The sequence below is a fragment of the Myotis lucifugus genome, unplaced genomic scaffold (genome assembly GCF_000147115.1).
Source record: "Myotis lucifugus unplaced genomic scaffold, Myoluc2.0 scaffold_143, whole genome shotgun sequence".
NCBI lineage: Eukaryota > Metazoa > Chordata > Mammalia > Chiroptera > Vespertilionidae > Myotis > Myotis lucifugus.
The window spans coordinates 2,704,057-2,728,819 of record NW_005871191.1 but is presented as its reverse complement, the minus strand read 5'-3'; the positions used below and the strand labels follow the sequence as shown (position 1 = coordinate 2,728,819).

Sequence of the window (24,763 nt, the reverse complement as noted above, 5' to 3'; positions counted from 1 at the left end):
CCATTGTAAGGGTGGCCAGGGGCAAAATCAGGAAGAAAAGTCTGTTTCTTGGCTTCTCAGCCTGGGCCACGAAGCAGATGGCAGGTTTGACAGCAGGGCATTTAGCAGGACTGTCACTCTGGAGTGAGCTGTCTTGCCAAGTTGGCAGCAGCTGTGCTGGGGAGTGTGGGAGTTCATTAGACAGGAATTCCAGGCTTTGGGAGGTCTGGTTTCCTCATGCAAGTAAATGGGGGAATCCACATCATCATTAGGACCAGTGAGCCATGATTTGTCCAGAAAACTGAGGCATAAAAGATGATCAGGGATTGATCTATCTATCTATCTATCTATCTATCTATCTATCTATCTATCTATCATCTATCTATCTATCATCTATCTAGACAGATATCTATCATTTATCTATCAATCTATCTATCATCTATTATCTATCATCTATCTATCATCTATCTATCTATCTATTTATCTATCTATCTATCTATCTATCTATCTATCTATCTAATGAGGGGAGTAAGGGAGCTACTTAAAAAATTATATCAACTCTCTACTTGTTTATTGCCATCGTTGCTGTTTTTGTTCAGAAAACAGTGGTGTCTGTTTTTAATGTTATAGAGATGTAGATTGCAGCATAGGGAATAGAGTCAATAATATTGGGATGCATATGTGTGGGGCCAGTGGGTACTTAGAGCAGCAGGGAGACCACTTTGTTGTACATCTGAAGCTCATAAAGAAGAATGCTGAATGTAAACTGTAATTGAAAAATAAAAATAAATGCAAAAAATTGAATTGAATAGCAGAAAGAACTCTTATCTGAGAATCAGGAAATTTGGCTGGCTTTTACTACCAACTAGAGGCTCATCAATTTTAACATTATTTATTGTGACTAACAGTAAGCCCAGAGAGGCATTGAGCTTGGGGCTGGTGAGAAAAATATGGGATAGACATAACCCCTACCTTCACGGGGTTGCAGTTGGCAGGGGAATGTGTAATTACCTGGGCCACTGAGATAGAATATCATATGCACTGTGTTAGTCTAGGTCCAGAGCACCACAGACGCACACGGTGAAGGCATGTACCAGTGTTAAAAACCAACAACAACTTCTTGGGGGCAGCCAGGCCTCAGTTGAAACTGATGGGATTTGCATACACTGTTCTCTCTTCTGGGAAGAGACTCAGCCTCATCCACCTTCACTTGCTTAAAAGTGGGTCAGCAGGTTGAGTCTAGGACTGAGTCCTAGTGGAATGTAAATTGAGTGGTGGGAGCTCCATTTACTAGTACGCTTCTCTTTTCACTTTTCTACAGGCCCTATCTATTTCACATGCCTGTTAGCCTGTTAAGCTCACCTTTCTAAGGGCAGTCTCTCTAGTGCATTGATAAAGCACTTTACGGGCTTGGCTTATATTTCTCAGTTGTCTCTGAGCTTCTCGGGAACAGATAGGCTAAGGACATGCACTTTTCATGGTCGCAAGGGAAAATGGCATCATTCTACATTGTGGCTGAGGCTCTGATGAATGGAGCATCTACGAGTTCCCTCTCACCTAGTCATTTGTCTTATAGCTGGAGTGTCTGAATCAAAGCTACTGCTATTGTTCTCCCTGGAGATGATAACCCCTTCTTTGTTTTAACTTCTAGCCACATCAGTTCACTCTCTAGTTCCTTCTGCAAGTGCAACATGGAAATAGTTGTGTCTCCTTGGTGTGAAGGGCTCATGACAAACATAATTATGGCTGTGGTCTGACTGGGGTATTCAACAGTTATCCCCAAGCTATTCCCATGTCTCACTCTAGACAAAGATATTTGTAATGCTTAGAATCAGAGCATCTATGCTCTGTGGAATCTGTTGGAGTTTGATGGCACCTCTGAGGTTATTTTGTTGCATAGCATGACTGTCTGACCCATTTTTCTGTTTTATTACAGCAAAATGTATCTATGGAGGAAAAGTCCTTGCAGAAGGCCAGCGGATTTTAACCAAGAGCTGTCGGGAATGCCGAGTGAGTTTCAATCGTAGGATCCCTCTCACTGGTGGGGAACTGCAGGCAGACATGTTGGCTTTAGGTCGGGTTCTGAAGTGGAGCATGTGGCCTGAGTGGGTCGCTGAGTGGGTCTCTGTGGTCCGCTGGAGTCCTTGCCACTGTCATTGTGTGGTTGGCTTGTGGTTGGTCAGCTGTGGGTCAGGTAGCCTTGGGAAAAGCTATTAGGGAAACAATGAGAAGGGGAAGGGAGGTAGAAGCTACTATGAGTCAGGGAGGGTGGCAGGTGGTCCTGGGAACATGTTTTGAGTCATTTTGGAATCGGTCTGCGATGTCAGCTGGGGACAGTGTCACCTCTCCTCCCAAGTACCTGGTACAGTGTGTGAAAATGCCTTTGTCTCCTGCCTGCCTCTTCCTATGTGTTTCTTGAAATAAGATATGTAGAACCATAGATCTCATTCAATAATCATTCACCAAACATGTACTGAGTCAGTGATACATACCAGGATTGTACAACAGAGAACAAAACAAAGTCTCTGTCTTTATAGCACTGGCAGTCTAGTGGAGGGGACAGGAAATAAACAAGGAAGTATACGCTACAATTCTATAAACAATATAAACCAGGCGAAGGAATAGAGAGCTCTACAGTGGGGATGGGAGGGCCTCTCTGAGGAGGTGCTGTTTGAACAATGTGCTGGATAAAGTGTGGGAGTTGGTCTTGGAGTTACTTGAGTGAGGTGTCCCCCCAGGAGTGGAAGCATGAGAGACAGAGGGAAGGAAGGAAAGGAGGGGGAACCAATGGGAGGTGGTGCATCAGAACAGCCAAAAAGGCTGCTTTTGTGGGGTATCTACAGAGATACTGACCAGAACCACTGTGTCTCAGAATAGGCCACCATTGCTCCCTGGTGTTACCTGCATTATTTCATTTGCTGGGAAAAAGATAGGGGAGAATGAGGCATTAGAGACCTGCAGAATTCTCGCAAGAAGCTTGAATTCAGTTCTTTATGGGGGACTTGGATGGAGGGAAGGCTTTTTCCAGTTTCCTGTCTCTCATCGGTCAGAATTGATCCCAGGGGTTAACGACTTTGAACTTCCCTGTTGCGGCTCTTTCTTGGCTGCTACTGGGAATGCCAGAGTTTCCATGGGTCCAGACAGTCTGGTGGAAATGCTGGTGCAGTGGTCTCTGCGGCAGGGGGTGCTGTGGGCAGGGGCTCCTGAGGCTGTGGCAGAGGCAGGGATGGTGTGACCGCAGGGCTCTGTGATCTCTCCATCAACAGGGCCAGCTACCAGGCCTGGGAGTGGGGGAGCTGGAGGGTGGTCTCCCACGTGGGGCGGGCATATTACCACATAGTGCCGATTAAATGAGATAAACCATGTGGAGACCTTGGCAGAGTGCTTGGCACAAAGTAAGTCCTCAATAACTGTGAGCTGTTCTTGGTATCCCACATGACCACACATGTCCCCCCTGACTGTAAGGCACATGTCATGTTCTCTGTAAATTGTTTCCCTTCTAAGGAGGGGGAAATTATTTGGATTCTAAAACCCCTACTTTTTCTTCTACATCTGGGATGACAAAAGGCAATTTTGCCCACTCTCCTGATGACCTCAGTGTCTGCCATGCATCTGTCGCTTACAACTAGCAACCCCTTTTACTTTTTGAGCAGAAACAGTGGGGTGACAATTATGACTTGATCCCTGTTATTATCAGAGGGGATCAAGGCAGACACCATTGGAGACTTCTAGAAGAGATGGACCTGAATTCAAATGCCAGATGATTGGAATAGCATTTACCAGTGTTGTTGGCAGGTTGTAGGTGCCCTGTAGTCTTTGGTTCACCTTTTACTGTTTGTTGTTGTTGGTATAGTTTTACAATTTAGAAAGAAGTTGGGACAGACATTACTTACTGTCTTTGCACAAGTGGTGTGTGTGTGTGTTGTGTCTGTGAATAATTTCATCCTCTTTAAAGAGTCATTAATTTACTGTATTTCTACAGTTATTTACTAAATATTTACTTTGTGTATAAAGAGAAGGGTTATTGACAACAATTAAAATTTTCAATCACTTAGTATTTTCTAGACACCAAAACATTTTAAACATCTTACCTCATATAAAGATCATAATAACACTATGAGGTAGGTCCTATATGTATATCCATTTTACAGATGAGGAAAGTGAGGCACTAGCGATCAAAGTCACGGAGCGAGTCAGCGAACTGGCTGGGATCTGAACCTGTGTCATCTGGCTCTTAGCCTCTCCTCTGCCACTTCTCATGGTGTTAGACTTACTTGGAAATAATTCTCATTTCTGAATTTTCGAAGAGTAAGTTCAGAATGATTGAATTATCACTTTTTAATCCGTCTAAGACCAGATTGGTCAGGCAATGAAGGGCTCATTGATTGCCTTGATAAAGGGGTAGCATTTATAAAAGGGCACAGGAGCGCCTGGGGACACATTTAATAGATGTTGTCAGCAGGGAGAGAGGGTGATAGGTATAGGAGCAGAAGGCCTCAGGTCTTTCCTTGGCAGCCTTTCTCAAGATAGAAGCCCTAATGCCCTATGGCACCTGTTGTATGTAATGAATTAACTTCTCTCCTAGGCATTTAAAAGGGTACTACGCAAGTGCTATCCTTAGGAGAATTGAGCAAATAATTACTCAGATAATTTTCTGTGTTCTGTGGTTCAAACACAGATATATCCGCAGTTGACAAGAGGCTGCCTGGAAATCCAGCCATTTCCGGTTTCCTGGATTCATTTTAAAGCTTTAGCAACACCAGTAAAACAGACAAATAAACAAACAAAGAAAAACAACCCTTGTTTCAAATATTTTCACCAAGTTTTTCTACAAGTTAATATATTATTTTTTAAAAAAATATATTTTTATTGATTTCAGAGAGGAAGGGGGGAGGGGAGAGAGAGATAGAGAGAGAGAGAGAGAGAGAGAGAGAGAGAGAGAGAGAGAGAGGAGAGAGAGAGAGAAACATCAATGATGAGAGAGAATCATTGATCGGCTGTCTCCTGCACGCCCCCTACTGTGGATGAGCCTGCAACCTGGGCATGTGCCCTTGACCAGAATCAAACCCAGGACCCTCCAGTCCTTAGGCCGAAGCTCTATCCACTGAGCCAAACCAGCTAGGGCAATATATTTTTTAAAAATCAAGATGAATAATATCTTCTAGCTGTCTTGCTCAATTTTATTCAACTATTGATACCCTGCAATATTTGTTTAGGCCAGCAACAAATTGTTTTACTTAAAGATGTGAATTTTATGTTATTAGAACTTCAGGTTGAAGCACAGTGATCAGCAACTTGGAAGTGTTTAGATTTGACCAACGACATGGAGATGGTTGCTGTAAGTTAGAAAGAACTGGAAGAAGCATATTTTCCCACCAGTGCAGAGCTCCAAGAGTCAGAATATAACATACTGTAATCAGCAGGATTAGAAAATGTTAATCATGAGTTACTTCTTTGCTAGAGGTAGTTTTGAAAATAAAGTTTAAAAAGGTTTGTGCCTAATTGTGTGGCTGGCCTAAATGGATTTGGAGGCACTTATGTGACTGTAATCACAGTTGAAATTATTTCCCAATTCAGGCAAAGGGGTTTGTCTCTATTTAAACATTTGGAATGATCTTACTCATCAAATATGTTAAAGGTTGATTACAATTGTTGACTGATTTAATCAGCAAAGCAAGCCCTTTTTATCTTAAAAGAACCTTTCCTAGTGATTATTTGAAAAAGTCGTCTGTAGCATTTTTAATATTTCTTTTTACAAGAGCAGATATATACACAAGATATGAAATTGGCAGGATAGAGGGAAAAGTATAAGGAAGAAAATGGAAATCACTCCAGAATCTCACTACCTTGAGATGACCTCTTTTAATAGTTTATTTTTGATAGTAAGAGTGACATTTATCTTAGCATCCTAGTTTGGGTTCTCCCAGAAACAGACCCTAAGCCAGGGGTGGGCAAACTTTTTGACTCGAGGGCCACAATGGGTTCTTAAACTGGACCGGAGGGCCGGAACAAAAGCATGGATGGAGTGTTTGTGTGAACTAATATAAATTCAAAGTAAACATCATTACATAAAAGGGTATGGTCTTTTTTTTTTTTTTTTTTAGTTTTATTCATTTCAAACGGGCCGGATCCATCCCGCGGGCTGTAGTTTGCCCACGGCTGCCTTAAGCTAAGGATTTCAGTACAAGTGATTCATTATGGTAGCTCCCAGGAGAACCAGTGCAAGAGGGTGGGGGATGCAGGAGAGGGAAGGGCAAGAAACTGAGCACGGGGGGAGTTTAGGTGAAACGGCAGACAGTCCCTGATCCCTTGAGGTAACGGGATTGATTATACTCCAGCTATTGTCTCTCCTCCGGGTAAAGAGCCTCCCATGCTTGTTACTCACTGGCTTTGGGCCTTGGAAGTGGGAGATGTAGAACTTATCGGTAACTCTGGCTCTCTGCAGGGGCAACCTTCTGAGGGCGGCAGGGATGAGACAGGAGCAGCGAAGCATTCAGAAGCTGGGGGATGAGCACCAAGAACTGATCAAAGAGGTCCCACAGTGTCCCCTCCTGTTATTTATGTAAAGAGGCAGTAGGAAATGAATAAATATATTAATACTAATGCCCCAGTGCACAGATTTGTGCACATTGAAAGGAAATTAATTAGAAGGTGGCAGGTGGGATGGGACTGGGCAAGAGGGGCCAGACACACCCTGGAGCCAACCTCCTGCAGTCCCTCCCTAGCCAGCCCCAAGGGCTCCCAGATTGTGAGAGGGTGGTTCTCAGGTGATGCACCCCAGAATTGGGCTCCCTCCTCTCTGGTTCTGGGGTGCGTCACCCGAGACCCGCAGCTGCCAAGTCACCGTAGCTTGGCAGCTCCTGCATTGAGCATCTGCCCCCTGGTGGTCATTGCATATCATAGCTACCAGCAGGACAGTCGCTTAGCCTTATATATATATAGATTGAAGGATAGAAGTAGAGGCCATAGTGGTAAATAATTAAGCATTGTGTTTTTCTTTGCAGTTAGCTTGTGCTCCTAATAGTACGGTCACTCACTTCCAGTGGCTTGTAATAACTGGTTTGATTCCCTGTTGCAGAAAGGAAGGTCCATCTGCTAGGCACACTAGCCTTAAGACTGGTGCTAACTCTTGAGGCTGCGTGCCACCTGGCTTGGCCTAGTTTGAGACACAATGGAATGTAGCCGAAAAGGTGAACTGAGGGTGATTAGTAGAATCAGTTCTCAGATCTTAGGGCCTGTTATAAGAGGTCTAGCTGCCTTTGGGCAGATCAAGTATAAAGAACAAAGGGGAAGAAAGAAAAGACATCCAAGGAAAGCTAGAGGCTGAACTGTCTGGGCTGAGGATGATATGAAAAGCCAAGAAGCCATGGCGCAAATTATTTTTATGATGAGTAGTTGGAAATTAAATTTATATTTGACATTTAAAGTTATGTTTATGTTCTTACTAAGAATGGATGTGCGTGATGAATGGGAGTTCCTGCCCAACCAGTGAATGGTGGGGCCACTGGCATGATAGAGTCTCTGGAGATGGAAAACTCAGTGTCTTCCTCACCCCTCTTGGCTCCCAGCTCTGTCCTGTTCTCTCATATTTGTTGGCCTTAAATGAGACTCTTTCTAGAGCTTGCTTTTTGGTTGACTTAAACATCCTCTTAAGAATGGAACAGAGTAAAGTGTATGATTATCTAACCACTATGGTGTACACCTGAAACTAATACAAAATAATATTGAATGTCAACTGTAAGTGAAAAATAAAATAAAATACAAGTGAGAATATGCTATACTTATAAAAAAGAAGAAAGAAAAACTGAACATTTTTAAAAAGGGACTCTCAAACCCTTTTTTATAATAGTTAATGGACTAATTCTTAAAATTCAGAGCAAATGCCGAAACCGGTTTGGCTCAGTGGATAGAGCATCGGCCTGCGGACTGAGGAGTCCCGGGTTCGATTCCGGTCAAGGGCATGTACCTGGGTTGCAGGCACATCCCCAGTAGGAGATGTGCAGGAGGCGGCTGATCGATGTTTCTCTCTCATCGATGTTTCTGACTCTCCATCTCTCTCCCTTCCTCTTGGTAAAAAATCAATAAAATATATTAAAAAAAAATCAGAGCAAATCTAAATACAGGTACTCATAATACCTACCTTTGTTGAAGTGAGGTCATAAAGATTCACCTGCTGAATATTTCAAATTTTATTGTGATTTATTTATAGCTAGGGAAAAATCTAGCACTCATGTCAACAACCCTCTTCAGTTCTTTCTTACCTGTATACCTTGCCTCTTCCTCTGTTTCTTCTGCTGGGAAAGTATTTTCTTCCTTTTTTTATTCCATTATTCAAGTTCCCTGGAATGTGGCATCTTCATAATTTCTCCACACCTGGTCAGAATTAATTGTTCTCCCATGGCACATTATCAAACCTTAATTAGATCACATTTTTAAGGACTTACTGTAATGTATTATGGTTTCTGGATTAAGGTGTTTTTTTTTTATTTTTCTTTTTCTCTCAAACTGTGAGCTGATCAAGGGCAAGGAAGATGCCTTATTTATCTTTGGGTCCACAGTGATGTGGTAGATAACTGAAATGGCTCATAGAAGCTCGTGTGAGCTCATTGTACATTCCTTCCCCCTGTGTGTTCAGTGATATCAGGTTGGTAGTTCAAAATCTGCCACCTTCAGGGTATTTGCACCACAGAAATCAGCAAATACTACAAATGAGGGCTCCCTCACTTGCCCAATAGTTGATTGTTACAATTTCTCAGCACACCACCTTCAGTGACCTTCTGTGACAGAGACTAGACTCAAAAACGTTTGTTGAAACTGAGGCTCTTTTGGCATAGAAAGGGACATGTATCTTCCCCTCCAGGAAACTCATCAGTTTAATTTGAGACTTTGTCATGATTGTGGAATTCTTGGGAGTACTGTTAATTATAGTAGTTGGTTATCACTGCAGGCCGTTAAACATAATGAACAGTTTTGTTTCCCTATTATTTGACTTCCAGGGTGGAGTTTTAGTGAAAATTACAGAAGCATGCCCTCCTTTGAACTGCTCAGAGAAGGATCACATTCTCCCAGAGAGTCAGTGCTGTAGTGTTTGTCGAGGTAAGAGGGCTTGGTGGCGGGCCCGGGCTTGGGCTGAGGGTGCGAGTAGCTTTGGGGACATGAGGGTTGAGTGAATTGTGTGATGATAATAGCACAAGTGCTGAAAGTCTGCTCTGCTACTTAGAAACATATCCTAATGACCTTTCTCAGTCCTAGTCTCCTTAATTGTAAAGAGAGGATAATGGCAGCATCTCCTTCTTAGGACTATTGTGAGGATTAAATGTGATAAGGCATAAGCATCTAGCATCGTGCCTAGCATGTGATAAGTCTTCAATACACAGTAGTTCCTATGATAATGATAATGATCTTGCAATAATGACCATCATCATCATTATTATTACACTAGAGACCCGATGCATGAAATTCATGCAAGAGTAGGCCTTCCTTCCCCTGGGCTGCGGGCTCTGGCTTCCCTCTGGCACCCAGGACCCGGGCTTCCCTCATAGCCCTGGCTTCGTCCGGAAGGATGTCTGGTCTAATTAGCATATTACACTTTTATTATTATAGATATTTCTCATGACTGAGATTGGAAGCATTTTTTTCAGCCCTTTCCATGGGTCAATTCCCATATCCAACATAGGATGACTTACAGTAAATCCTTACTCATAGATTTATATATAACATTTATATTTCCTGTAAGGAGAAGCAGTTCAGGTAAGTAATACCTAATTGCTAATTAATTCTTGGGGGAGAAATTGGTTTGCCTTCTCTTCTTGAAATTGCCTTCTTTCCAAAATTTACTCTTATATATCAAACCCCTGCTCAAATATCATTTCCTCTCTGAAACTTCTCACCCAGGCAGAATTACATGAGGAGGTCTAATTAGGAGGTTAGGAGAACCTTAAATTTAATTGAAACCTTAAAAACAAACCCAGTTAAACTGGCAGCTATTGTTTCAAAAGCCTACCTACTACAAATCCTGTACCACATCCTCAAATACAGTGGGGCCTTGACTTACGAGTGTCCCGACTAACGAATTTTTTGAGATACCAGCTGTCTCTCGGCCGATTTTTTTGCATTGAGTTGATAGAGTAATTTGAGTTAACGAGCTCGGTCTCGGAACGAATTAAACTCGTAAGTCAAGGCCCCACTGTAGTCAGGGAGCTAGATCCCTTTTGGCTTACTTCAAAGCTTCTATAGTTAAGAAAAATCAGCAGCATAGCAGATTAGCTCATTTAACCTCATATTTTACTTTTTCAAAATCTTTTCTTCAGTACAGCATTGGCATATAGTATTTCCTGTCAAGGGCCACAAAGTAAATATTCTAGGTTTTGCAGGACCAGAAGTTTTTTTTTTTTTTTTGCATCTACTTTACCTCTGCTGTTGTATTACAAAAGCAGCACAGCCAATAGGTAAATGAATAAAGGAGTGTGGCTATGTTCCAGTACAAATTTATTTAAAAACCCAGGTGGCAGCCCACAATGTGCTGGCCCCTCCGCTAGCACCTTCTGACACATAAAAATGTTGTATTTGATCGTGGAGTGTTTTCAGCTGAGGCTGTACTTTCTCTCTGTGGTTGGTCATGAGAGAGCAGTATTTTGGAAACATTCCTGGGATACCTGGGGATGTTGATAGGCATGAATGGCTCTTAGAATCAAGGACATGGTAACCATGCCCTCAGAGCATCTTCCCTTATTTCTCTGCTTTCAGGGTTACTAGCGTATTTGCCACTAGGATGCTTTAGAAAGACCTTGCAATTGATGGAATTTTCTGAGGGATGCATTTATTGGTAACTGATACGGTTGCTAGGGAGGTCTTGCAGTTTAATGCAAAATCCATCAGCTGCTATTTGTTGAAGTGCCAAGTGGGACTCAGTTTATTTAAATCTTTTCTGATGTATGGTTTCATTAGAGCAGAATCATTGATTATCCCACAGAAATTCAAGAGGACTTTCATTGCTCTGACCCATTCACAATGGACCAGGTGTTCCTGCTTCTGCTAGTACTTGTATGAGTGCATGTGCTTCTTCACCAATGAAGATGCTGAGAGACACGACATCTCATTAAACACCAGACTCATGCAAGTCTCTCCTTGCTGGCAACCTGGCGGCTTTCACTGAACCTGACTCAGCTTGAGGGAACGTGGGAGGCAGGCATAGGGCTTCAGAGATGAGATCATAGCCAGGGCTAATCTATGACATTGAGGATTTTCTTCTTTTTCCTTCCTTCTCAGCCAGGAAGCTACCAACTCTTTTTGTGGCCACTGATGGTTTTTTGGAGGGGTGCGTATTAGAGAGAGTTACTTATGTACATTTTGACAGGAATCGGAGCATGTCTTCAGAAAACATATGGTGGAGGGTACCTCTTGTAGGGAATGGGTTGAATTAAACTATTGAAATACATGGGTCCTCTTGGGTTCCTCCTCCCATCCCAGAATTCAGACACTGGAGTGAAGAAGGCACATTTTGACTGAGGCTTTTCAGGAGCACTTCCTGTCTTTACCTCCTTTCTCCGTGTTGACCCATGGCAGAGAGGAGCCCAGAACATCCCGCCCGCCTGTCCACCTGCTGGGGCTTGCTTTGCACATTGGACAGTCAGAAAGCAAAAGGCATGTGTATCTGGGCAGCAGGGATATTCTTTTTCTCATGAAAACATAAAATTTATACGACGATTAACAAAAAATCAATCCGGATGAGCTCACAGGCCTATTGTCTCAAACTATGCTCTCTGTGAATTTTACTCCACATCTCTTCATTCCAACTTATTTCCCAGGGTATCTTTACAGACAATATTGTGGGAGATGTTTTCTCCCCTTTGACTTCTGGTAGTCTTTTACCCTTTCCTCCCTGTTCATGTTTTCTGAGGCGAGTCTGGCCAGAAGAGGAGGGGTTGGACTATTACTATTCTGAGGAGCCTTGGAAAGCCCAGTGTGCCTCAGCTAAGGGAATTATTCAGTGCTTCTCCCCCCTTTCCTCCCCACTCTAAAACAGAATGTAATGAAAAGGTGAGAAACACTCAATTTCTATGTAAAGTAATTTTTGTCCCTCATATGGGGAAGGCTGCACCGCTTGCTTTGTGGATTGAGATTGAGCCCTGACTGGCAGGCAGCAGGGGAGCAGGGAGGCAGGACTCCGATGGCCTGGAAAGCAGGGTTCAGGGATGAGCACAGTGTATGTTTTCCGCTGGCTGGTTCCTGCCACTCTGATATTATTGGTTATGGGAAATGAAGTGGCTGTAGCCTCTTTCAATACTTGCCTGGGAGGCCCTTCAATTAGCATATTTATCATCTCTCTGTCTTACTGTGAATATCAGGTCATTAGTTTGAGAAATCACCCCCGGAGAGTATTATTCCTCAGAGTCCACGCCTTTCTTACACCTGCTGAGGACACTGAAGTTTCCCAAGGCCTATTTTCCTGAGGACTCTGATGAGCCACCGGACTTGAGGAGACTTCTACTGGGAATTTGAGGAAGCATAGCGCTTTTTGCTTCCTGATCCCAGTTGGCTGATTATAGAATATCCAGAGAGCTCTCCAACTTTTTTTAAAATGACAATTGTTTTAATCATCACATTTTATGAATTGATTCTTTAAATGTAGGAGACAATGTAGATGAAGATATGTTCCTGTCCTACATTTCTGTTACTTTTATGTCAGTGACTTTGAATGAAATTATGTTTCATACCAGCTGATAGGCTCCACATATGCACATGTGAATAATGGTGAAACCCATTTTGCTGAGATAGGACTTGTTTTCCTCAAGTTATAACTCGTGGCTTGATTTTGCAGCTAACTTTTTTTTTTATCGAGTCATGCTCATCTTCTTATGTGGTTTCATATTTGACCACCCCAAATTAACTAATCAAGAAGAGAGGTGAAGATTACAGCTTTCCACTGAGTTTGTCTGTTTTTAGGAAATAAACCTAAGACCTTAGAGTTAAGAATAATAGGCTGTGACTGACTTAAGATGTTCACCATATCAATAGAACTTACATCCTGACTAGGGACTTGGACACCTCGGTCAGGCTCAAAGCTAGTAATATCCCAGTCCTTTAGAGAAAAAGCAAGGTAATCAGCTGAACAGGTGGTTAAACCCAGTGGGCTGTAGGTGCAGCCAGGATGCCCCTAGGGAAAGAACTGCAGGACCTTTAGGAGGGAGGACATGCAAAAAGGATCAAGGTAATGGACATTGGTAGGAAGAGGCCACTGGTCAATTGCTGGGGCCCAGGTCCCAATCACTGCATCCTTTTTTTTTTCTTTGTCGCCTCAGGACAGTTTGTGCCTGAGGCAGCATGAAATTTGTTTACCCTCATCATCACCTTGAGGTAATGGCTATATATAGCAGGAGCCTGCTTGCTTCAGTGGGAGGCCAGGAGGCAGGGAAGGGAGGAGTAGACACTGCAGTGACATCCCTGCTCCTGCCTGGGAAGAAGTAATAAAAGCATGCGTGGAGCCCCAGCAAAAAAAAGACCGCTCAGGAATTGCTGGTGCTCTCAGTTAAAGGGGAAGGAAAAAAAAAGCCAACAATCTTGACCGTGCATTTTCAGGATCCCTCTGGGAAAATACACATCATTTGGCCCATCCCCGAACTCTTGAAACACTCCTCAGGGTTTCATTTTCCTCGTAATGGACGCTAATTGTATCTTCAATGTCGCCAATGACTTTGCAGGGTTCTGCTGCGTGTTTAAAACTTTCGGTGTTGGATAAAAAGTTCTTTCCGACATCTGTTCCCAATGAGTTTATCTGTCATTTTAATTCTTGCTCATTTGCCTTGTCATCTGGCCTGGACTGATATTAGTTGAGATTATTTGTGCTATTTAAGATTTTATGCCCTTCAATTAAATCTTCCCAAAGAGTCTTGGAGTCATATGATTTTTTACCCTAGTCTTTCTTACCATTTTAGGTGAATTTGTAATTGAAATGTTTTAGAGAGAGGATTTCAGGGTGTTTAAGGGGGAAAGAGGCTGGAAAAGAGGTACTCCGTGAGAATAATTCAGTACCTAAATAGTAGAGGAACTGGTGGTTTGTAGAAGGGTCAGGTCCTCCGCATATCAATAGATGGCATCTGATCAAAATCCCTGCAGCCCTGGGCTAAATGGACATTCAGTGACCGGGCTGCCCATTACACTGTTGAGCTGAGAGCACAGGGCATTTGAAGGAGTGCGCAGCCTCCGGGAGTCCATGAAGTCTGTGCTACTGAAAGTGCCACAATGGACCAGGGTCCAGGGAGCCTCCCAAAGGAGGCATATCGCTCCAGAGAGGGACCAGGTACGAAGGCCAGGCTGCTGGGATAGGAAGACTCTTACGTGTCAACTATTGCAGACAAAAACTAAATGCTTTCTAAGATAGAACATGTGAGAGTCCAGAGCTCAGTCTCAAAAAGACCCATCCTTATGGCCCAACCCTCTGTCCACAGTTAAATGTCTTCACCCCTTGAGGGCCCATGCTTTGATGTTTCATGCTTTATTTATTACTTGGTAGTCTTTTATTCTCTTAGTTTATGATGTAAAAATATATGTGCTTCTTCTAGGTCATAACTTCTGTGCAGAAGGACCTAAATGTGGTGAAAACTCAGAGTGTAAAAACTGGAATACAAAAGCTACTTGTGAGTGCAAGAATGGTTACATCTCTGTCCAGGGAGACCCCGCCTACTGTGAAGGTAAGTGAGCTATGTAATGAAGTCTCTTGTGAGAAATGTGTTCCTGGTAGACATGGTTGAAGATGGAAAGCCAGCACTTGACTTTGGACCTATAGGATCCTGTAAGAAATTCTGTCAATTACCTAGGGCAGTGGTCGGCAAACTGCAGCCCCTTGAGTGTGGCTCTTCCACAAAATACCACGTGTGGGCGTGCATGTACAGTGCGATTGAAACTTCGTGGCCACACTGAAGGGGGCAAAGAGCCGCATGTGGCTCGCGAGCCGCAGTTTGCCGACCACTGACCTAGGGTATCTATTCTCCTGTTTTTTTCTCGGCTGCTTAGAAACATATGAAAGCAAGACCTTTGAATGTGGTCATGAAACACAGCAAAGCAACGAAGGCAGTCAGGCCATATCGCATCCCATGTTCTGCTATCACTGTATTTAACAATCACCAGCAAAACCACAAACACATCCTTTTCTGTTATCTTCTTTGAATATGTTTTCATCTCCAAGATCAGTGAAATGTTATGTGGTGGATCCTTTTTTTGAATGATGATTTTATACTAGTGTATACCCAACTGCCATTTTCTTCACTTCCCAAGGTCAGCATTTGTTTCCAATTGTGTTTTAATGACTGATTCATGGATTAATAATTAACAAACTCTACTAAAAGTCAAGGCGATAGATAGATAGACACATAACTTTAGCACATGGACTGATGCCATTATTATGGGTTAGTGGCCTTAAGCATCAGTGACCCCACTTTTCACTCTAGAGAGCAGAACCCCTCTTTCCAAGCTCAGTACTCAACCCTGCTAATGGGGAGCATTGTTCACCCCTGCTCCTTTAATATACCAGAGGAGCAGGGATTAGCTCTGACCCTGGCCTATGTGTATAGCACTCTAATGCCTGAGCCCATTCATTCTCAGGTGCTCACTGGCTCCCTTCCTTAACTTTAGAGAGGTTCTAATAGGAGAAATGATGGCTAGGTTGTTTCTCTGTCCTGGTTGGACCCAATAATTCCTGTAATCTTCACTAACAATATATTGAGCCTTGGTGATCTGTTAATCAGGAAGTGGATGTTTTGAATGGAATGAATGCTGCACAGTCTTGGTCACTCTCTTTAAAATTGCTGGGTTCTCGTGTGGGTCAGGTATTCTCAAGGTAAAGACAACTGGTGCCAATGATGGTAAATCCCTTTCCATTCTACTATTTTAAATGGTTGACTCCTGCTTAATTTTTTGGCTTTGACTAAAGACCTTTCAGTTGTTAGGAAATGTATCTGATCAGTGCAAGGACTTAGTATGTGGTAGGCAGTGCCTCTGTTTTTCATTTCTCCTGGAAGACTTCATTGCCGCTTTGGTTCTCATTAACAATACTGTTTAACTAATGGATTTTTCCACCTCTCCTTTTCACCTTTTTTCCCTTTTGCGTACCTTTATAGATTTGAAGTTGATTAGGGAGACGTGCTACTTGGGAGGATGAAGTTGTCCCTTTGGTCATGAACCTTTTCTCCACCCTTTAATAACATACTACTTATTGTCAGTTTTGGATGACTGTTAATTTCAATACTTCACATTGATATTTTTATATCTCTATGCTATTTTCTATTTTTGTCATAAAATTAATATAATTTAAAAAATTAAAAAAATGTAAACACCCTATTCTCCATTCACCATGGAAAAATACTGAGAGCTGGAAGGATTCAGGAGAAAATTGCTGATGCAAATACTTTTTGGGACTCTGATTGTCTTCTCGTTGGTACATTTCTTTATTCCATAGAACCAACTCCTGGGAGCCATTTGTGATATTAAACCTGCTCTCCTGTGTGAGGCCTTATTTTATTCATTATGTTGAGTGATTTTAGATATTAATTACTGTGGTTTTTTTTACATACTCATTTTCAGCTTAGTGTATGTGCCCGACTGTGGGCCAGTGGGCATCACCACTTTGGGTAATGGTGATGCGCTTAGGATTCACTCATTTCTCTCTTATCATGGAGACTTCCCACAAGTTCCAGAGGGCTTGTTCATGGAGAGAAGGATAGCACCTAAAAAGAAATGACAAAGTATTAGAGCTCACTTATGGTAGGAGAATGGAACCCAGGGAGTCAAATACTGGGTATCTGGATGGGAGGCACTGAGAACCATGTTGAGTGAATATCAACATTGAGAGCAATTGCCCTTCTCTCAATTCTGCCATCCTCAGCATGTTGGACTTTGGGCTTATTTTCCTATAGTCGCATGATGGCTGCTATCATAGCCCCACGCACCAGTGTCCAAAACAAGTAAGGAAAGAAGGGCCAGGGTTTCAAACCTTTTCTGTGTAAGGATCTGTTTTTTCATGTTTAAGGAAAGTCCTTCCTAGAAGGTCCCCCATAAGCACTCCCACTAACTTTGTTTTTCACACCTGGCCTTTATCCTCTCCACCCTTAGACCAATGCTTGAGAACAGTGGGTGAGATGACTGCCACTGGTTTGGGCTGATTGTGTTCACCCCCTGAAGCTGGAGTAGGGTTTTCCCTTCCCAGAGGCAAAATGATCTTTGTTCTTTACCTGAACCAATTTGGGTTATGGCAACAAAAAGAGTGTAGAAATGGCTTTGGGTGGGCAAAAAGCTATGCTGACTGCATTCTTTTATGATAAAATTTAGTTTATGGCTATTTCCCCAGCTCTGTCCTCAGAATTGCCCTCTGGGATGATCTGATAGACAAGGTGAGAGGTCGCCAAGTACCACTTGGGTACCAGGGACTCAGAGGTCTGAGTTCATTGTCTCACCATAGCCCTAGAGAGAAGTAGATACTTATGAACTGCTTTAGCAAGTTATTTTTTTACTCTGAGCAAATGGAGTGAAAATGACCCATATTGTATAAGCCATGAGGAACAAGACTGGATTGGAAATTAAAACAAAATGTTATACACATTGTCCAGGCCATCTTGAAAAGCCTATTCAGTCTCTTGGCGGAAAAGGAAGCACAAAAGGCTTTCAGATTTTTTACTTCCTGGGGTAGTAGCAGGGAGATGGTGTTAAGGACTCCTTCTCTGCAGAGATTGCTGTAGGAACTGCCATAGAGAAGATATTAGAACTCCAAGCCAATCAATAGAAGGTAATAAGACCCTTTGTCAGCTCTGATACAATTCACAGGAGGTCATTTCATTTTGCCTGGTCTGACTCAAACAGGAACGGTCCCCATTTGAAAGCTGCTTTTGTTGGATTTTGATGTTTTATGAATCTGGTATGCTGAGGCTTTTTACCTTTCTGAAGACATTTTCAATGGGTTGGTCTTACATAGTTTCAGATGCATTAGCTTAAATTACAGGTAGTATCTGAGCAAAGTATAGCAATTGAGGCCTACTTAAGCTCTTATTTTTTGAATGTGGAGTCTATATAAATAGAGTGTCATAAACATTTTTCTTCCTGAAGTAAAAAAGTTATTTAGAAGAATAAAGAACAATGTGACATCATATATACTATGCAATCTGCCAGGCATGGAAAGTACAACAATTAGCTTTAAATGATATACTTTATACTTGCAGAGTGCTCTGAAGTTTTCAAGCTCCTTTTGTAGATAGTGTGCTCTTTGGCCTCTTGATAAACCTGTGATGAAAGTGGCAACATTGGCCATATTAATGCCATTTTATGGGTGTGGACACTAAGACTAAGAGAAATGAAGAAAGATAATACTCAACTCATTTATGACTTGTGTTAGGCCCTACCTTCCCATCCCACCCTGTTCTAATGTTGTATTGTTCCTCTTGATCCAATGAAACGTGAGTGGACATGAAATGTACTATTTCAGAATAGAAGCTTTAACAGCTATCACAGGGTTCCACCTCATCCTCTTTTCTTTCTAAAGAAACCAGCAATGCTACAGAGCAGAGCTGGGCTTCCAGAGTAAAGATGATATGGAACAGTGTGACAACTGTCTGATGATGGACATTTGGCATGAGTAGAAAAAATTTGTGTAAATCACTGAAATTTTGGAGAGTGCCATTCCTTTTACCTTTGCATAACTTAGTCTGAGCCTATGTATACCTGCCTGAATTAGTTAATCATTGTGGTTTCAGAACCTTTAGTTCAGTGCTTATGACTGAAAGCAGTTTTTTTTTATAGAGCAAGTATCAAGAATTCCTAGAAAAAGTACAGATTGTGTGGATCATTAATAGTCCACGGTGGTCCTGGTACCAGGCAACAGATATTTTGCAGATCACAAGTTGTAAATTAGTGTTTTTTATAGTTAATGCCAATTGGATTTCCTAGTTAAGGTGATAATGAGAAATGCATGTCAAAAACTTAGTTCACTGTATGGTATTCAATAAATATTTAGTGGATCACAGCAGTTATCCTCCTCCTCATTATCATCAACTTACTTCATTAACGTATCTGAGGATCTTTCTTGGAATTGAAAGAGTGTGTACTCATTGAGGCCAGCACTTTGAGAAAGTGGGTTTCCCACATCTACATCTTTTGGGAGAATTGGCAGGTAGCAGGAGAAATTGTTCTTAGTTGGGAGGACCAGGTTTCATCATCCCTGCCAGGAGCATATTGTTGGCAGTGAGGTACCAAACATCATAATTTATAAGGGGAAGTGGTTTCTTCCTTGAAAACCACACTTGGAGCTGTATTCAAGGAAAAACACAAGGGAAGCTATATTTAAAGAACTGTGTTGTGGAACAAAGTCACCTGTATTGGTAGGAATTTAATAATTTCATGTAACAAAGCTACTGAAATGTCGAAGACACCACAACTGATTAGCAAGGTGATTTATAACTTCTTTTACGGAGTGGAGATGATGACAAAGGGTCTGACTGTGAGTGTTAAGAGGCTGGGAAAGTGGCAGAGAGGTCAGAGGTTCAAAGAGAAAGCAGATGCAGAATAGCTCAGGGGTAGATATTTATTGGATGGAAAGGCTAGCATGAGTGTACTTCCAAAGAAACAAGACTATAAATTCCTGATTAAGAGAATGCGTGGGAAAATGGCTATTGTGCTTAATTATGCTTCTAATTATCCAAAGATTAATCAGGTAACTGTAGTTGTTTTGCATTTTTACAAAACACATGGACCTTGTGATCCACGTAACCTGATTTATGCTCATATCTGGATGTCATCTCCTGAAGTCCTGCTTTGGACGGCACAGGCATCAAAAGCCTCCTTCGCTATTCATGTTAGTAAAACCTTAACTGTAAGCTCCTACTTCCATTTATTTCCAGAGATTCAGAATTCTTAAGAGAATACCTCATGGTATTTTTTATTACAAAAATCCCCACACATTCCCTCTATTTAGCCTGCATGACTATTGGAGAGATCTGATACCCAGGTATCTGTCATTCCCCTCTTCCCCCATCCCCTAGTTTTCCAAGACAGAAATCTGTAGCCTTTGCTTTGCCCACAATAAACTACATGCCGCCTTCCACCCAGCAGCAAATAGAGATGAGCTTTCTTCTTGAGCCTAGCTTTTCTCTGCCTCCTTTCTATTCCCAAGCCTACTTTGCAAAAGCATCTACCCCTCCATGGGATGCCAAAATGCTGCCTGCTCACTTTAGTCCATGCAAACTGCACTGTTGTTACTTGCTATAGGTTGACTGTCTTCACCAAAAGGCAAAAGAGAAATTGTAGCTCTCGAAAGAATTGTACTTTTGAAAGAAGAGAATAATTTTTAAAAATTGTTTTGGTCATCCAATAGCAAAAACCCTCCACCAACAATCCAATTAAAAAATGTGCAGAAGATATGAATATAAATTTTTTTCCCAAAGAGGACATATAGAGAGAGGCCAGAAGGCATATGAAGAGATGTTCAACATCACTAATCATCAATGAAATGCAAATCAAAACCACTATAAAGCATCACCTCTCACCTATTAGAATGACTATCATTCTAACAGGCGTTCGGATGTTGTCAAGGATATGGAGTAAAGGAAACACTTGTGTCCTATTGGTGAGACTGTAGATTGGACCAGTATGGAAGGGCCTCAAAAAATTAGAACTAGAGCTATTATATGACCCAATTCCACTTCTGGGTATTTATCCAAAGAAAATGAATGCACTAGTAGAAAACATATATTCACCCCCATGTTTATTGCAACATCATTACAATAGTCAAAATATGGAAACAACCTATGTGTATATATAATGGAATACTACTCAGCCATAAAAATAATGAAAATAATGAAATTTGCAACAACATGGATGGAACTTGAGGGCATTATACTAAGTAAAATAAGTCAGAGAATGACAAATACTGTATGATCTTGCTTATGTGTATAATCTAAAAAACAAACAAAACAAAACAGCTCATAAGATAAGGAGGACAGATTGGTGGTTGTCAGAGGGAGAGTGGGCAGAGAATAAAATAGGTGAAGGGGATCAACATATATAAACTTACAGCTATAAAACAAACAAGTCATGGAGGTAATAATGTACACCATGGTGAATATAGTAACTAATACTATATTGCATATTTAGAAATTGCTAAGAAAGTTGATCTTAAAGTTCTTATCACAAGACAAAAAAGAAAAATAATTTGTAATTATGTGTGATGATTGATATTAACTATACTTATTGTGGTGATCATCTCACAACATATACAAATATTGAATCATGTCGTACACCTGAAACTAATATTATGTTCTATCTGAATTATACCTCAATAAAAAAATTGTTTTGGACAGCTGCTTTTAGGGAAAAAAATTCTCTGTGGCTAAACACAATTGAAGCTTTAAAATATTTTTTGAAAAATTCATATGGACGTTTAAATGAGTGTTCCTGTTTGGCAGGTGGCTTTCCTCAATGCTACCATGCAGGGACCCAGGCTCCGCCCCTCTTTGCCTTGGCCATGAGCAATATGTGGCTTCCAAGGTTGCCAGGGAAAGGGCATAGAAGGTGATATATGGGAGGTTATCCCGGGCCAGCCTGGGCCACATTGCACTAGTCAGAACTTTGTCACTGGCCACACCTAACTGCAAGAGAGGCTGGTAAATGCTGTCTGGCTCTGTGCCCGGGAGGAAAAATAATCTGTTTTGATGAACAGTTTTTCAGTCTTGACAGTTAATAAATGAAAAAAATATCCCCTGTGAGTTTTATGCTTTTTACTTTTTGTTTTCTGTGTCCCACCAAATGGTCCTCGGGCTTTAGTTGATTGTATTAAAACTTGCTTATTTGAGAACTAGCTAGGATTTAACTAATCTTGCTTATTGGAAACGAGCTAGGATTTAACTAAACTCTCTTATTTGGAAACGAGCTAGGATTTAACTAAGCTATCTTGCTCCCACTCTCTTGTTTGCATTATCTCCAGGTTCCCCTGTGGCTCCCGCTGTAGCGTCTCACCTGGATATGTTTCATCCCCAATGTAACCTTATGTTCCTAAGCGACCCCATCTTTTCTTCCAAACAAAATTCACAGCCCTTCATGTGCTGCAGTTATGCATCTTATGCTAGAAGGAAAGCAATTCATGGAACAAGCATACACACATTTGTCAATGATTGATAGCCACAAACTGTTCCCAGAGGTAAATGTGTTCTTAAAAGAGGGTGCTTGTTAATTAAGAAAATCCTCAGATTTCAATGTGAAGTAGCATAGCAAAAGAAAATGAAAAATGAAAGCAATTTGAATGTGGAGGAGAGAGCTCTTAGGCAGGGCGACTTAGCAGATTGTCCCTGGCTTGAAGTTTTCTGTGATAGTCAGCTGTCCTCATATGGCCCTCTTTTCTAGCATTTTCCCTACCTCCATTTCTTGGCAACTCCCAGGGCAGTGATGTAGTGAAAGAACATTGAACTAAGGATAAGAAGATCTTGATTGATCCTGGCTCTACCACTTACCAGCCGGTGACCTTGGCAAGTCACTCAATTCTTCTGTCTTGATTTTTCTCATGGTGCAAATAGAACTTTTAAATAAGGCTTAAATAGTACCACTTGGATGGAAAGGTTAAGTAAGATATTGATTGTGAAAGCATTTTGTGAAGGCCGAAGCCGCATAGCCTTGCACTGTGACATTGTTTATGATGATAATTATATAATTGTGCGTTATAATTATCCATCATTGTAATAGCAATAAGTATTGTCGTCATTTGTAGTGCTTGGACTTGGACTAGGGCTTGATCTTAAGCTATTCAGAGTTCAGATACACACACACACACACACACACACACACTGGATATCTATCTGTGAAGGTAAATTTTATGTGTCAACTCCACTTTACTAAGGGATGTGTGTCCGTGTGTGTGCTTCTAGAAGAGATTAACATTTGATTCGGTAGACTGAGCAAAAAGATCCACCCACACCAAGTGGGTGTGTATCATTTAAGCTGCTAAAGGCTTCAATAGAACAAAGAAGCAAAGAGAGGGCAAGTTCTTTCTTTTCTTGACTTGGGATGTCTATCTTTTTCTGCCCTGGAACATTAGTGTCCCTGGTTCTCGGACCTTTGGACTCGGACTGAGGTATGCCACCTGCTTTCCTGGGTCTCCAGCTTGTAGATGGCAGATGGTGGGACTTCTCAGCCTCCATAATGGTGTGAGCCAACACCTATAATGAATCTCCTATTATCTGTATCTCTGTATATCCTATTTGTTCCATTTCTCTGGAGAACCTGGACTCACTCTACCAACATATACAGTGGAACCTCCTTTCTCAAACATCTCCCATCTTAAACAATTCCTTTCTCAACCAGACAGCCCTTTCATGCTGATATCTGTATGACCAGTCATGTTTCTCTCAGGTGACAAACAAAGGAGAGAATGCACGAACATGAGTCAGTTTACCATTGTTAAAATCTCAGGATATTGTACTGTGTATTTTTTTTTTTGCTTTTGTGGCTGCTTATAATTATTGTTAAATTTTCATTTTTTACTGTACATTTCTAATTTTCATTTACATTTCACACCCTTTTTATTTTTAAAGGGCTTATTTATAGATTAAGCAGTATAATGGACATGTACTGCAAATAAGAAAGATTAAAACAGGGAATCATTTGGGGGTCTGGAATGGATTAATGCAATTTACATAATTTCTAATGGGAAAAAATAATTCAGTTTTGGAACAGCCTTCCAGAACAAATTAAGTTTCAGAAACGAGGTTCCACTGTATATTGAGCCACTGTTATGTGCTGAGCCCTCTGTTAGTCACTACGGAATTTATAAGTGAGGCTGCATGTGCTAATTTAGGTGAATGGCACCTGCTAGAATTATGCAGTGTAAAGTCTGCAAGGTTGCTCATTGTGGCCCTACCAGGGACAAAATGAAGAATCAGAGCTAGAGTCTTGTCTCATTTTTTCAGCAAACATTGAGAACCTACTGTAGGTGAGTCCTGTGCTGGGTTCCAAGGATTCAGAGATGATTAAGTCATAGTTCCTATCCTTGAGGAGCTCACAGTCTAAAGGAGAAGATGGCCTTGTAATCAGGTAATGAAACACAATAGGATTTGTCCCATCCTAGGATTTGAATAGAGTGTTGGGAGTACACTGGTGGGAGCAGTGCATTTGGCCAATGGGAGTCTGCCCAGACTGCCCAGAGGAGGTGACGTTTCAGCCGAGTCCTTAAGAATGAGACATTCTTCAGGAGGAGGTGTGAGGGTGGGCCATCTTCAGCAGAGTGGGTCAGCATCTATAAAAGTACAGAATGAAATGACTCACGCAGCTGGAATAGAAATTTGGTAGGAGATGAAAATGGAGACACAGCTGATGGTCCAGTGGCAAAGAGCATTGCACGCATGCTAAGGAGTTTCCATTGTATCCTGTGTGTACCCATGTAGGATGCAGCCATCACAACAGGTGAAAAATTGGACCCAGTGGTACATGGAAAAAAATTAGAACTTTTATTTCTGTCTATTTCCATCCCATCCTTTTATTTTTGTGTAAGTTTTATAGTGTACATGGTATGTTCATATAATATATGTACATGTTTTATTAAATAGTTGAATATTTCCATGTAGGAGGTATATGCCTCAAAATTATCAATACGGATGCGTGGTCCAAAACAGAAACCAGTGCTATGGGCCACAGAGTATCCCGTGGAAGATCTGAGGTGGGAAGGATGTTATCGGATTAGGATGTTAGGAAGGTCATGGTCATGGCCACATGGAGGCAACATTGGCTGGGGAGACACTGAATGCAGGGAGCCAGATAA

At 41.6% G+C, this 24,763-nt stretch overlaps 1 protein-coding gene across 1 annotated transcript in view; it reads left to right on the top strand.

Annotated features, from left to right (window-relative positions):
* Positions 1-24,763, top strand: part of NELL1 (neural EGFL like 1) — a 672,205-nt gene that overhangs the window by 159,962 nt on the left and 487,480 nt on the right. The window contains exons 10-12 of the mRNA XM_023758901.1: positions 1,916-1,989; positions 8,976-9,075; positions 14,541-14,669. Of these exons, the coding sequence (XP_023614669.1) occupies positions 1,916-1,989; positions 8,976-9,075; positions 14,541-14,669 (303 nt within the window). The remainder of the gene's footprint in view (positions 1-1,915; positions 1,990-8,975; positions 9,076-14,540; positions 14,670-24,763) is intronic.